The 15,707-nt window shown below is 38.8% G+C and overlaps 1 protein-coding gene across 1 annotated transcript; it reads right to left on the bottom strand.

Moving 5' to 3' along the window:
• Positions 1-3,335: 3,335 nt before the first annotated feature.
• On the bottom strand, positions 3,336-9,771 carry sptssb (serine palmitoyltransferase, small subunit B). The gene is made up of 2 exons (XM_007258399.4): positions 8,932-9,771; positions 3,336-6,201 (listed from the first exon to the last, which is right to left on the bottom strand). Exon 2 carries the CDS (start codon positions 6,102-6,104, stop codon positions 5,862-5,864), a length of 243 nt encoding a protein of 80 aa, XP_007258461.2. The 5' UTR covers positions 6,105-6,201; positions 8,932-9,771; the 3' UTR covers positions 3,336-5,861.
• Positions 9,772-15,707: the final 5,936 nt, after the last annotated feature.

Here is a 15,707-nt window from a genome sequence, read left to right as displayed (position 1 = left end):
TTCCATGCAACTGTAATATTTGATTGAATAAATAATATATTGAGAGTTATTTAACATTAAGGAGTAATTACATTCATTTACATATATTACATTTGGTTACATTTTCTTATATTTATAAGTTACATCTGGCCCTCGGAGGACAGCCAATATGCCAATGTGGCCCTCGGCCAAAATGAGTTTGACACCCCTGTATTAAAGCATCCATTTTTTTGCTTTCTACTGTCCTAAGAGGACTTTCTGCTTTATTGAGGCAATGCTGTGAAGGTTTGATTACATTTAATGACAAGACAGCATTAGTGAAGCTAGTATGTTGGATGACCACCTCCCTAACTCATCCCGAAACTGTTATATGGAGCACCGTCATTCCAGAAGAACACAGTTCCACTGCTCTACAGCTATGTATACCTTTTATCAGTCCACAACTAATCTGTGTAATCAGTCTTTTCAATATGGATGGTTCTCAGACTTTTACACAAGCCTGCATGATGTCATTAAAAGCAAAACAGGACAAAAACTAGTTCTGAAGTTTCATTTTTAATGTTAAAATGTAAAAGATTCTAAGTTATTTTAAAAGTTTAAGCTGATAAAAGAAGTGTCAATGAGACAAAAGCATACATTAAATTAGAAAACAATGTAAAAGGATGCATGCCCACTGGTGGACTGCCATTGCATTTGGTAGGTGTACTTAGAATTAACATTGCCAGGGGATACAAGGTAGGAATACAAAGTGTCCAATTTTGCATGAGAATCAGAATGAGAGGTCCCCTGTCATATGCCCTGGTTATAGGTTAGTATGGTGGAGGGTGGGTGGGAGTGAGGCCTGGAAAAGCCTCACCTACAGGTTGCCAGGTTCAGAGTTGTTTTGACAGAGATTTATGATGCACTAATTTGTGTTTTTTTATTATTTACAGTTGGACCTCTGGTAAGATCATCCAGGTTAGATGCTTACCATGAACAAGTGAGACAATACATTTAAATAACCTTTAAACACTGAGACCAACTTGCATTGACCAGTTTGTGACTGCGGCGCTGTCACCACCGTCACCTTCGCTTTGTTTTGGAGTTCCGCGGTGTTTAGTGTTTGTTGTGGATCTGAGCCCGAGTAGATTTGTTACCTAGCTGGCGAAATCTGATCTTGGCCACAACTGTTGGAGAATGCTCATATTGTGTTGCTGGATCCTGGAGAAAGACGGGGATGGGTGTTGGGTTACACACAATAAAAAGAATAACACAAGTCTGTCTATCTTGTTGTAAACACAAGTGGGGTCTTGGAGACGCTGATGCTATTTCAAGAATAATCCCAAATAATGTTAAAAAGTACCTTTAAAACATGCATTTTGGTGCGACTGCTCTTTTCAGAGTGGATCAATCTGTATATTATATATTTATATTGCCAGTTTCCATCAGTTCTAATTCTGCATTTCTTTAACTTTGTGTAAATGGGCAGATAAAGACTGAGTTTGCAAGTCTGATATCTCAGTGTTTGCATTAGCGCTTGTAAAAGTGTCATTAGCACCATCATTGCTCAGGTAACTAGGAAAAGCTGTTAAAGCTTTTTAGAACGAATATATCTAGCTTTGCAGGAATGGTAACAAAAACATATTGAGGCAGTTCATTATAATATTGTGTCTCTTCCCTATTTAGGAATACTATAGCTTTTGAAATCTCAAGGACTGCTGCTTTAAGGTGTTTCTTTGTGGTTACTAGTATGTTGCTTTGTTATAGGAGTTATTTAGTAAGGTGTTGCTTCATGGTTGCTAAGGTGTTGCTAGGTGGTTTCTGTGCTGTTTTCTGAAGATGTTGGTTGCTTTTTCAAGAACTAGTCTAAGTCTTAGTTTAGTCTTAAATAATAATATTGGTGAATGAGGCCCAGTGATTCTATGGTAGGGGTGGGCAATATGGCTCTAAAATAATATCACGATATTTCAGGGTATTTTTCGATAACTATATACTTGCCGATATAGGAAAACAGAAAAATAATTAACTCATTTCAGGAATATAGAATAATAGTATAACAGCATAATCATAATGTGGCAAAATGTCAGGAATGACCCAGGCAGGGTGACGAGGAGACGGACGCAAGTGCAGGTAGGGTGAAAATAAATAATAATTTAATAAATAAATAACAAAATAAACAAGGAACAAGTAACATGAAACAAAGATACACAAATAACCAATAACCAAAACAAATCAGAGAACATAAACTAAACCAACTAGAGATAATAAATAAACAGGGAATATATATATACAAAGGAAGAAACAAGAAATAAACGAGAAACAAATGACTAAGGCTATAAAAAATGACTAAGGCTATAAAAAAAACACACTAGAATTGGAAACACCTGGGGAAGGGGCGGAGCTACAAATGAGACATGTGGTGGAAAAGTACTGAGACGGGAGACACAGGGGAGCACAGGTCACGTGGGGAAGACACACAGAGACATGAGACAGGGCTAAGATGTGACACAAAATAAATAATATAGCATAAAATGATATAATGCAGCAAATAATATTGCAGAATATTTAGTGCATGCATATAAACTGCAAACTAAAACAATTATACAATAAATACACCTAAAGCTTCACAGTAAATAATAGACTACTTTTAAGACAGAACAGCCCTATTATCACAATATGGATTTTTAATATCATGATATTTCTGTGTCACAATATATTGTATATGATATAATATTGCCCACCCCTATTCTATGGCTTTTAGTTTGTGATTGATGTATCATAAATTCAGCTGTTCTGTATTGTCTTGTTCATTTGGACTGTTGTTCTGTGGTTCTCCAATGCGGTGGCACTTCTCTCTGAACAGTACAGTACTGGATTTTACAATACAAAGTAAATACAGTCATGTCTGCGTGCCATCTTTAGGCTTGAGAAAAAAGTGAACTAACGGGCTCTTTTAGGCAGGCCCTCAGGGCACGTATAACAGCGAGCCTGAGAAACCGGTTAGGCTACTCAGCTAGTTTTTTATTTCATTAAAGCTGCTTTCATCTGCATGCTCTAACTGTTTTTAGCTGAAAATCGGGACATTGAAATTTGAGACTCTTTTGTAATAGTTGAGATTGCCGGATGTACAGTTAATGTGACATAAAAGTGAAAGAATGTGTTATTAATTGTATCATCCTAATTAATTTAACAGAATGTGAATCTGGCTGTTTAAGAAATCCAATAATGAGTGTGCACCCAATATTTAGACAACTAAAGACGATCAGATTTTGTCAGTAATCTGATCAACACAGGGTAATCAGATAATGGGAAAAGGTTGAGTTAAAAGAGAAAAAAAATCAAATTTTTAGTTTGCAAACAGACAATCTTACAAAAGCATGTCATTCCACTATAGATTCTTGTAAAATTACTTTATTTTGTGAAAATCAACCAATAAAAAAGCAACATTGAATGAACAAACATATCATGTACATATATCATGTATATATCAGAATCAGGGTATGTGAAATGTGATGACACCTGTGTCTACATATTCAGTCTTTGAGATGTAAAAATACACAGTGATTTCCAAGTGAAAATGTTCAGAAATACATGTTTGGCATAAAGACAACTGAAATAAGTGCAATAAAAAGGTTTGGTAACTGACATTGTAACCAGCCAAAGTTCCAGTATCCAGTACATAAATATACATTTATAAACATATTAGATAAATACAGACAAAATGGTTACCTGAAACCTGTAATTAACTTTGGTGAAGATGATGTTTATTGATCGAAAGGCTGAAGAAAGGTATCATTCAGTGTAAATCAGAGTGCATGCATTGTTCATTGTTTTGGCAGGAAGGAAGACTGACTGATTTGCTGATTTTTATTCCAGCTTTGAGAGCCGTTTGCTGAAGACTAGCTTGAATGAGAGATAGAAAGAGAGAGAGAGAATGAGAGAAAACGAAAGTGTTGCTCAAGTAAGTTTAACATGCCGAGAAGACTCCTACAGAAATATCAATATTTGTACAAGTGCAGTGGAGCTTACATTGCATTACACCATTCCGCAGTTACGTTTTTGACTCTCTTGGAGCTGCCTTGTTGCATAGGAAATGAGAGTACATTCAATAAATCAACATTGACATCACAAAGTAAGAAAACAAAAAGAAAGACATAAATGATGAATTTCAGGACCTTCCCCACCTTTTTTTGAGCAACTACAAATCTCGGTATAGCCAGAGATCATGTAGCCTGTCCAGAATGGCAACCAGCAGCAAGTGTTTAGCAGTGATATAAAGAGGGCTTTCTATCAATATATCCAATGATCACAGAGAAGAAAATCATGGGCAAAACCACTGATGATAAAATCATACTTTACTAAGACTGATATGGGCTATTGAGGGCTATTGAAATGGCGATCCATTTCTACATTTTTAGAACACACAGTCTGGGGTGTGCTATTCCAACAGGATAATGCTTATCCACATACTTCTGCCAAGAGATTTCAGGAGCTTGCCTTGAAGACACAGATGCTAAACCGTGTCCAGTTGCATTACCAGACCTATCCGTGATTAAAAATGTGTGGGATGCTATTGGATGCCCTATCTATCACAGGAACCTCTGCAATTCCATACTGAGTCATCTGGCAAAGGTTATCTGACCTGTGCGGAAAGCCCACTAGCAGCGTTATCGACCGGGCATTCTATCAACACAAGCAGTAATAACGGGGGAGAGAATCACTGGCGAGATTCTTGCATGCAAACGATAAGTGCGATAGTGGTCCTGCCATGCAAAACATTGGCTGTCTGCTGTCACCCAGGAGCCTATCCTGCACCACCATTCAAAAAAGGAAAGCCACTACCGGGATAGGGAGGGAACCCAAGAGAGGCTAGAATCTGGGAAAAGAGAAGTAAAAGGCTTAAATTGGACATGGCTTTGACTTGGAGTTCCTTCAGAACGTCCCTCCAGGGCACTTCAGAGAAGGTACGTTCCTCCCAGATACATTTAAGAGCAGTTAATCATATCATTTGAAGACTGGGAGAGAGGTTGGCACTGTTTTTCACTTGTGAAGCAAGTGTTTAGCATCAGTACGTCATCTAGGTAAGTAATTCTCAAACTGCTGTATGTGTACCACTGGTGATACATGAAGCATCGCAAAGCATCCAAGATGACCTCATAAAACGTGTTGCATACACAAAAATGTTAATAATTAATCTGTCATTTTTGTCATAACTTTAGATTTGTTTGTGTTTAGTGCTTAACCCGTTAGACCCTATATGTAAACCCACGCTTCAGTTCTTCACTCTCAAATCTACAGTTCTATGATTATTAACATCAGTTATGTAGGCCTTAAAATAGAGCCCTGTAGAACTCCACAATTCACAAAGGAGTTTCTGCGTTATGATTAACAATTGCTGAATAATTAACCTTTGTTGCAGCAATAACTAGAAACAATAATCAAAATGATTGTAGATTACAAAAGTGGACAAGGTCTATAAAGTAGCCCCATTATATGGTACCTGGACGTTTTGGTTTGATCATGGGTGGTTTAAGGTCTAAAATGTTGGAGACAGAGTAATCTAGGTATTTTACCTGATCATTTGGTAGCTTTTAAGCATTTCCATTCCATCGCAAACCGGTATGTAATGCAACAGTAGGTACAAATGTAAGCAAATGACTGTGACCTGAGTTGTGATTACAAAAAAAAACTAAAGTAACAAAGAGTTACCTTCCATGAACCAGTGAAACCATTATTTCCTTCGCCATACTGAAAGGGAAAGGATAAACTACTAGGCAACTGATCAAAACAGGTTCTGAAGCTTCCACTTGCATTAACAGATTGAGGGGATAGTCAAGTATGCAACAGGTAGGTGAAGAACTCTTTTCTGCCCCACTATCACTACACATCATATCCTCTTTTGTTTAGTTTATAAGGGCGACTGTACTTTCAGGCTGCTCCCCGCATAGTCCAGAGAAGAACTCCAAAGCCAGACGCACATGGATGGGCACAAAGACGTAGGAGGTGTAGACCACCATGGCCACCATGGTGAAAAGAACCGTGTTGAAGAAGGACTTTTCCCAGGGCTCCAGGACGTAGATGCCAGTGATCAGTAGGTACTGGTAGTAGAGCCAGCCCATGTACTCTCGCATGTTCTTCACATCCATGCTTCAGTCTCAGTCTACCCAACGGGTTTGAAGTGGTTAGTAGGAAGCTGGCAGGTGGGGATGGATGGACGTACACAGACCCAGATGTGACACAAGGCTATGAAAGGAAGGGAACAGAAAACAGCACATGTTAATGTAATATCAACAGGACAGTGCTTGTCCACATACTGCTGCTACTTCAAGAGCTAGCCTTGTAAATACAATGTTATACCATGACCAGCTGCTTTGGCAGGCCAAGTATCCCTAATTGAAAATGTGTAGAATGCTACATGATGCACTACCAACAATTCACCGTTCTTGCAAAATCTGAAAGAATATTCAAGCTGCATGTGCTGCATGGATTAGAAAAAAACACCATTTAGACCCTCTACAACTCCATGCCGAGACATCTCACATGTTGCTATATCCTTTTAAGAATTGCAGCGACATGAATCATTCCCAACAAAAAACAGACGACAGGAAAAAAAACACAGTTAAATGCACTTGCTAATGTAAGGAAACCCCATAGGCAATTAGAGGTGTAAAACAGCATCTCCCAAGTTGTGGCAAATGCCTTGTGGAAGCAATTAACTACTGCGGGTAAATAACTTTTGAACTGCACACCACATACAATGTATTGACAAACGTATTAGACACCTGTTCTTTCAAAAGGGCTTATCCTGCTTTTTGTGTAGTAACTGTTTCTACTGTTCAAGAAAGGTTTCTACTAGAATTTGGGCATGTCTGTGAGGATTTTTGTCCAATAAACAACAAAAGCATACCATTATTAAGGTCAAGATGTTGGGTTCCCAATTAATCTCAAAAGTATTGGATGAAGGACCAACCATTATTCCAGAGAATACAAGTCCACTGCTCCATAGCTCAATGCTAGAGAGATTTGTACTTCTCTAGCACATGGCTCATCAGGCACATTACCTGTGGTGCAATATTCCAACAGGACAATGCTTGTCTATATACTGCTGTTGTCTCAAGCACTTGCTGTGAAGACACAGATGCTGTACCATGACCAGCTGCAACACCATACCTAGAATTCCTGATTAAAAAAGGGGTGAGTTGCTATCTGACGTGCTATTAACACTCCACTATCAAAAAATATTTCTGCGTATTCATTAATCTGCTCCATTACTGTTAAAGCAACAACAATCTGTTAAACAAATCAGTTACTACTGTGCTGTATGCCTGCATTCTTTATAATTGCCTTTCATCCTGACTTCTCAGGTTCCACTTGACTTGTTTAGCAATAAAGGGCAGATGCTGAAGGCCCTGCAGCACATGGGAAACTTTATTAACAAGTGTAGTACAAGTGTACAAGTGAACAACTGGTTTATGCCATAGTTCTGTGAAAAATCACAGTCCTGGAGGTATTCCAGACAATGTCAGGTGACTTGCAAAAACAAGGCATTGTAGTTAATGGTTTCAAGTCCTAATGATTGTGTCAAGTGCAGATGTCATGCTTGGCATGCTTTCTTTTATTTTAGTCAAATTTTACAGTTTACAGTAAATATTAAGGAGCTACAAAGGGTTCTTTGAGCGATTCTATGAAAAAGAGATTTGTGTCCTCTACCAAGAATTCTCCTGTTCCTTGCAAAGAAGACAAACATGGAAGGCTTTCTACTAGATCGTTGATCATTGCTGTGAGGATGTGTTTGAATTCATTGACTATACTCCCTTTACTCTATAAGTGATAAGTTGTACAGTGTCACGGTTAACTACACGTCCTTCCTGCAGTAGGCAGGGGTTTGACTGTGTAGCCTGGCAAGCACAGCTCCCTAGACCAGTAAGAGTCCTTGAGCATGATACCTAATTATATGTTTACGAACACTTTTAAAAATTTTAAATGTTACAAAAAGGTTCTTTTGAGGGATGTCATAGATCAGTCGTTGTGGTGCACAAAGCATCCCTATATAGTCCAAAGGTTAGTTCTTTACTCTAAGATTACAGTTCTACTGTAATTAATATTCTTAGTTTCACTTGCCCTACCATGGATCCCTTTGGAACTCCACAATGTCTTTCCATCTCAAGCTTTCAGAGAATCTTTTTTAAGCTGTCTCAGTAGGCATAGCTACATTTGGAAGGAGAAACATGCCTGAAACATTGCTATCGTTCTATGAAATACAGTGCCTTCCTTGCTCATGTTCACAATAAAGTGTTCGCAACCCTTCACCAACTCATCTCCTTCTGTTAAATCTGTCATCTCTCCTTACTGATTTCACTTATCAGAAAGGGTTGACTGGCTTCCTCTGATGAGAAGAAGCTGCACCGAACTCCAGCCCAAAAAGTTATCTGTGTTTATAAATAATCAAAAAAACTGCTGGCATGTTCCAAACTAGCAAAATGTAAGAGCAGGCAAGACCTGCAATGAAGCTCTAGTAGGTGGTACTTGGAATTTGTTTTTTATCACTGATGGCGCATGGTTTAAAAAGTTTCAGAACCAGTGCCTAAGAGGAACCACTTTTAATTCCATGTTTGTATAGAGATGAGTAGGTGAAGGAACTTCAGTTTAGTAGGTTGTAAAGCTCCATCAGAGAGGATACCATTGAAGGTATCCAGACTGGCACTGTGCTTCAGTCAAGCAAAAAGCAACCCATGCCTAATCAAGGCTCTCAATGTTGGAAAGTGTGTACCTCTTGCCTACATGTTGCAGAAGCTCAGTACCCTGAACTGTATTGTATCTGACCCCACATTTCTGTTTTCTATATCAACAGACTGATAGGACAGCACGTCTCGGCCCTGTCTAACCTCCTGCCTCACACCTGAACCCATGGCTGTCAGATATGAACAGAAATGATAATGATGATGATGAATCCATAGCTGGAAGACCACTCACCTCCTGGAGCTATTGTGTCCTTCAGACTGTCAGCCGCCTGGAGAAAGTTATTCTGCGGGATGCTGGAGCGGAGGCGGTTCTGCTGTTCCGCTGCTGAGCCCAAACACAAAGCTGCTCGACTAGTTTGAGAATGGCAGGTCAGGCAGCGCTCCTCTACTTTAGGCCAGACACCACACCCACTCACGTCTCCTTTCACACTCACCTGTGTGTGTGTGTGTCTGTATTTAAATGTATAGATGAAACGCAGATGATGGGTTTGTGTATGTGTGTTATGAAATCTGTAGATAAAATAAGAAGAAATAAGGAACATGTGATGTGTGTGTGTGTGTGTGAAAGGGAGAGAGAGAGTGTGTGTGTGTGTGTGAAAGGGAGAGAGAGAGAGAGTGTGTGTGTGTGTGTGTGTTTGTTTCTAGATGTTTAGGTAAAGCAATAAGGCTAAAATTATGTTTGTGTGTGTGTGTGCAGGTGAGCTGGTGGAATGCAGACCCTGTGTGTGCATGTGTCTGTGTGTGCGTGCGTGCGCGTGTGTTTTGCTCCGTGCAGGTGAAATGCAGAGGCTGCGTGTGAGCGGGTGCGCGTACTCAGTGCGTGCACGTGTGTGTGTGTGTGTGCACGCGCGCGCGCGTTTTGAAGGTGAAGCGTCCACGAGACAAAATCACTTCAAACACTTACGCGCGCGCACACACGCTCACGCAGTCCGCCCGTGAGCGCGCGCGCTAACTTTTACCCCGTGCCGCAGAGTCTCTCAGCCCGTCCTCCACGCGCGCCTCTCCGGTCATGATGCTGCAGTACGGGCCGTGACGTCACCGCCAAGCCAGTCTGCCGTTTGCTTTTTTTTTTTATCCCACCCGTTTCCAGACAAGCCCCGCCTCCTGTACTGCGATTGGCTTGTAGCTCGCGTTCTGAGCTGGGATTGGCTACTTTAGAATTTGGGTGCTACTAGTGGGTGTGGACGACTAACATTAAATGTAATAATAATATTAATAATAATAATAATAATAATAATAATAATAATAATAATAATAATAATAAGGAAAAAAGGAAAAAATAAATATTATAGTTATTTTATAGTATAATAATAAAAAAATAATAATATATTCAACCATTAGCAAATGTATAAGTGTAAGATACTAAAAAACTACGACTACTAATAGTAACAATAAATACAATAGTAAAACATAACATAACAAACAACTGGCAAATTAATTATTCGCTACTACCAATGCTACAACTTCTACTACTACTACTACTATCACTAGTACCTATAAAACTACTTCTAATAATGCTACTAATTATAACATTAACTATAATAATGATCATGTTAGTAACAATATTTACAAAAATAATATAATAATAATACTACCAAATAATGATAATGATAATAACTACTACCAAATAAATCAGGTAAACTACTAATACTATTAACTACCACTACTATTACCACTACTTTACTTTTACTAATACTGTTTATTTTAAAAACATATAAATAACCCCGCCCACGTAGCCAGCCACACACCGTTAGAAAACCAATCACAGCACAGGGGGCGTGGTTTGCCGGAATGCTGGTGGTAGTCAGGGTGCTGCTGCAGTGATGGATGGATGCAGAGCTGAAAACGCTGAAGCTGCTGTCTCTGTTCGCTTATGTGCTGTAAACACTAAACGTGCAGAGCTGGGACTTTCTAACCCTGAGCATTGCAGGAGTAATATGGGGTTTCTGGGTTACACAGTAAAATCTACAGCCTTGAATTAAATAGACACAGTCTAATTGTGGGGCTCAATTAAAAAGAGGTTTACCATAAACCTCACCCACTGGAGAAAACTAAAGCTACAATGCATCAAAATGTGACAAGCAACTCTAAGAGAACCACCAGACTTTTGCTTTTTATGAGAATACAGGTTAAAAGAGGAACCACATAGGGCTCCGAGTGGTCCAGTGAACTAAGGCGCTGCCACTATGATCAGTTCGCCAGTTCAAATCCTGTTCATGTCTTGCCATCGGCTACCTGAGGGAGCCCTGAGAGAGCACAATCGGCCTTGCTCTTTCTGGGTGGGTAGATGGCGGTCTCTCCCAACATCACTCCAAATAGTGATGTCGCTCAACACAAGATGTCTGTGAGCTGATGTATCGGAGTCTGCACTTTCCTCCGAGCGCGCTGCAATGCTACTTGGCAATGCTACATCAGCAGCATTTTGGAAAGAAGCGCTGGCTGACTTCACATGTATCAGAGCAGGCGTGTGCTAGTCTTCACCCTCCTGATGTTAGGGCATCACTAGTGATAGGGGGAGTCCTAATGAGTGGGTTGGGTGATTGGCTGTGTAAATTGGGGAATAAATGGGATAAAAAAAAATTTAAATAAATAAAAAAGAGAGAACCTGAATGAATTAAAATGAATTAAAACCCCTGAATCCCCAGGTAATTTGTTTCACTATATCTTTTTTCTCTTAAGTGTTTGTTCCACTAAAAAAATGACTACCAGCAGTGCTAGCATGTTGTGTCTTCATGAATTGTAATGTATTTTAAATCTAGTTGTGATGTAGAGGTACATACACATGCAAGTGAACTAGTTCTTAAAGAACATGTATTTTTTCAGACTGTTTTACTGTTGTGCTGCTATGAAAACATAAAATAGACACCTTAAAATGCATGATTAAGTCCACTGGTAATGTTGAATAATAAATAAATAGCTTTGTTTGACTGAAATGGATAAGGCATAGCCTCTGACTCCTGTGCAGAAGCTGACAGCAGCTGGCACCATTTCTATGTATTGGAGACTGTGGGTAATGCTTGCCTGGCACCTCAACCCTGCCCACCAAGGCTATTTTTAAGCAGGCAGGCATACACAGCAACACTGCCTGCTTCAGGCTTACTGAAATATTGATTTCTCTTAAGGAGAATGACAGTGGTCTTTTTCCTTCTGTCACTGTTTGCTCTGAAATTAAGAGTATTAAGATATTTTTCTCCACGATTGAAAATTAACATTTTTATTAACAATCTTACTCACTTGCCCAGATTATTGTATTAGTACTGGAAAAGAAAAAGTAACATTACTTAACATTGTGCTTTTACAGCATCGTCTTTAACAACAGCTCTTATTAAAAGCTTAGTCTGATAAGCACACAAAACACACAACACAACAAAACTTTTGATAAGAGAAGGATTTATCAGAAACAATAAAGGCCATTGAAACCGGGGCTCATTTTAAACAGATCAGTCTTGAGGAGTGAAGGACTTGTGCTGGCCAGTGATAAGCATTTGTTATCATGTACAGCATGGCACGCACACGTTTTAGTGGTAGCAGGGCGGGTCCGTGACCTTAACCCAGGTGAGTAAACACACTGATCTGGTCAAGTGTGGTCAAAGAAGGCAGCCAAATATTTTAGTTAGTTTTGCCTCTTATAATGCTGAGATTTAACCCTGATTATATGGATTTGGGCCTACACAGTGTACATCGTAAACAGGATCACTATTCTTACCATGTCTGTTTTTTCTAATTGAGTGAGAGATGTTACTAATAAAATGCTGATGCTGTTGTTTTTGTGTTGTGTGACTTTTTTTCTGTTTTTTTTAAGGACACTCATGGAGCTAATTGAGTGCTAATGGTCTAATGGTACCCCCAGTAGAGAGTCTTAAGTTTGGGGGTGGTATTCTAGTATGGAGTGCAGTAGAAAACTGCTCAGTGTAAATTAAACATTCCAAGAATAAATATCCTCTCAGCTTCAAAATTGCAATTTAAGGAAACATCTGAAGGTAAGACAATTGCCACTGCATTCATGTAGATGAGCTAGGACTGCTGTATGATTAAATATACCATTTATATACAGATGAAATTAATGCTAGTCTAAGCTGTTTCCATCCATATATATATATTACTCTCTTAACACCTCTAACACACTAACCACTTCTAACCTAATTTCCTTCTTCCCCTCCTTCAGTCCTCTATCCTATTATTTCCCTTTGACCTCATTTAGGCCCTATCTAAAAATGTTTTTACCTTTAACTTCAATTACTTTTGTACTTCACTATTGTAAGTCACTTTGGACAAAAGCGTCTGCCAAATGTAATGTTTGTTTTTTGAAAATGTATGTTTTTTTTTTTTTTTGCTTTCCCTGTAAAATTCCCTTTTTCCAGCTCTAATAGTACATACAAGGGACTAAATATGATTTGGTATGTGGTGTAATCACACAGATTTCATGCAAATAAAAGTATTTGAAAGTGTGGAGAAATAATTAAAAAGTAATGGAAAGTAATTCGACTCTGAACTGTATTTGCTCATTGTTGAATACTAACTGACTACATGTAATGTTATGTAATCAGGATACAAAAATACTTTACTACAATTACTTTATAATAGTAATCCAGCAGATTATGTTACAATTACATTTTTGAACAGGTAATCAGTAATCTGTATCAGATTACACAATCTGTGCTTGCCTCAAATTGCCATTGTTGTCGTGGTCATGGTGATGGTCTCCTTCATAGATGGCTCCAATTGTCTTTTGTTGGCAGGAGAAGAGCGTGACAGTTAAAACTCAGTGAGCTCAAATACAAACGTATTGTGTTATAATGTATAGTTCACATATGGATTGGATGACTTTTCATGGATTGTTTGATGAAAGACTTTAGTCAATATTGAATGAAGAAGACACTAAAAGCTTCATTACTGTAGTGATACATACTACAAGCTATGTGGACAAAAGTATTGGGACATCTGCTCATTTATTGTTTCTTCTAAAATCAAGGGTATTAAAACAAAATTATCTTTCTTTTGTTGGAGTAACTGTCTTTACTCTCCAGGGAAGGCTTTCCACTATATTAAGATTCTGAAGCATTGCTGTGAGGATATGATTGCATTCAGCAACAAGAGCATTGTTAATGTCTGGATTCTGGATCCCAACCAAATGTACTAAAGTAAGCACCATCATTCCAAAGAACACAGCTTTGCAAGATGCACCCATTGCCAAAAGAAACATGCAAAGGCACACACAAACACACAGCTTGTCTAGTCCCTGTACAGAAGTACTGCCAGTTATTTGAAACAGGTTAAAATGAACCTGTTGGCACCAGGAAGACCTAATGCCTGATGTTGGCCAGCACTATTTGGTCCGTTAAACTGATTTTGGATCGTTTTTACCCTTAGTGTGGTTCAGCTGAGCAGGTGTGAAAACCTTAATCACACTCAGGACTGGGACCTGCTAGTGGAGGTGGTCTCGGTCCGGTCTCAAACGAACTCTGGAGTGGTTCTCTTGTGGTGAGAATCTCGATCCTACTCAGCTATCAAATATACTCCTTTAATTTGAGCTAAACTGCTGATAAGGGAAAAGAGCAACAGCAAATGTTCTGTGTTCTCTGCACCAGATAGCTTTGACCATTTAGAGCATTCAATGTGCTTGCCTGTTTTATTGGTGCACATTTTGGTGTTTTTAGGTTTATGCCTATTTGAAACCAAGCCAGAGGGAGAAACGCTTCAAGTAAACAAGCTCATCAACTGATCCGGACCAGAGAAACCAACTACAGGTGTGAAAATGCCCTAAAGTCCCATAATAGTTCTGTGGAATGATGGTGCTTCATCCAATACTTTAAGATGGGATGAGATGGGTAGTCACTAAAAATCTTGTAGAAGGCCTTTAATACCTGGACAGTAGAGATAGTAACCTTAACAAAATCAGGATAAACTATAGTTTCATTACCTTTTTTTATTATTTAAAAAAGAAACCATGCATGAGCAGCAGTCCCAATGTATTTTGCTACTTATAATGTATTAATACTAGTAACAGTAGTAGTAGCAATCCTGTTTCGAATTCTAACTCATATACTACAGCTCTGGAAAAAATTAAGAGACAACTTAAAATGATTTTAAGTTAATGATTTTAAGGGTTTCTTTGATTTTACCAAATTGAAAAACTCTGGAATATAATCAAGAGGAAGATGGATGATCACAAGCCATCAAACCAAGCTGGACTGCTTGAATTTTTTGCACCATTACAACGTTCTCCAAAAGCAGTGTGTAAGACTGGTGGAGGAGAACATGCCAAGATGCATTAAACTGTAATTATAAAACAGGGTTATTTCACCAAATATTGATTTCTGAACTCTTAAAAGTTTATATTATAAACTTGTTTTCTTTGCATTATTTGAGGTCTTTTTCAGCCATTTCTCATTTCTGCAAATAAATGCTCTAAATGACAATATTGCTATTTGGAATTTGGGAGAAATATTGTCTGTAGTTTATAGAATAAAACAACAATCAGAGAAACCGATTCAGAAACTGAAGTGGTCTTTTAATTTTTCCAGAGCTTTATATGAGAGTTTTTGAATATAGCAAGAGTTTAAATCCATCAGACAGTGCACTCTAGTGGTGATTGGATGGTTTTTAAAGTGGTCAGTCCAGACAGGCGGCAGAAGAAAGGATGCATGGATAATTTGGAGTTTAACATTCAGACTAATTGTGCATTTGTATTAAGCTTGTGGTTTCTTGAATGTAATTTGCTAGTAAAGCTTATATTGCAGAAATGCCAACTGCCTGGATAGAGTGAGAGTTATATAGAAAAGAGAGAGAGAAAGAAATACAGAGGGAAAGAGAAAGAGAGAGGGAGAGAGAGAGAGAGAGAGAGAGAGAGAGGGCCATGAGGAGGGCAAATGGTTGAATGAAGTGCACAGTGCACCGTGGGCTTGGGTCAGGTTTCTGGGTCACTCTCAGTAACAGTGGCGCTCAGCACTTTGTTCAGGTTCAGTATGGGTGACTGTGGAGCACTGGGCCAGAACCAATGTAGTCCTC

The sequence above is a fragment of the Astyanax mexicanus genome, chromosome 4 (assembly GCF_023375975.1).
Source record: "Astyanax mexicanus isolate ESR-SI-001 chromosome 4, AstMex3_surface, whole genome shotgun sequence".
In the NCBI taxonomy this organism is placed as follows: Eukaryota; Metazoa; Chordata; class Actinopteri; order Characiformes; family Acestrorhamphidae; genus Astyanax; species Astyanax mexicanus.
This window is presented reverse-complemented; position numbering and strand designations above follow the sequence as displayed.

Bases quoted from the DNA above. Each gene is read 5' to 3' on its own strand.
- sptssb (XM_007258399.4), bottom strand. From the start codon at position 6,104: ATGGATGTGAAGAACATGCGAGAGTACATGGGCTGGCTCTACTACCAG.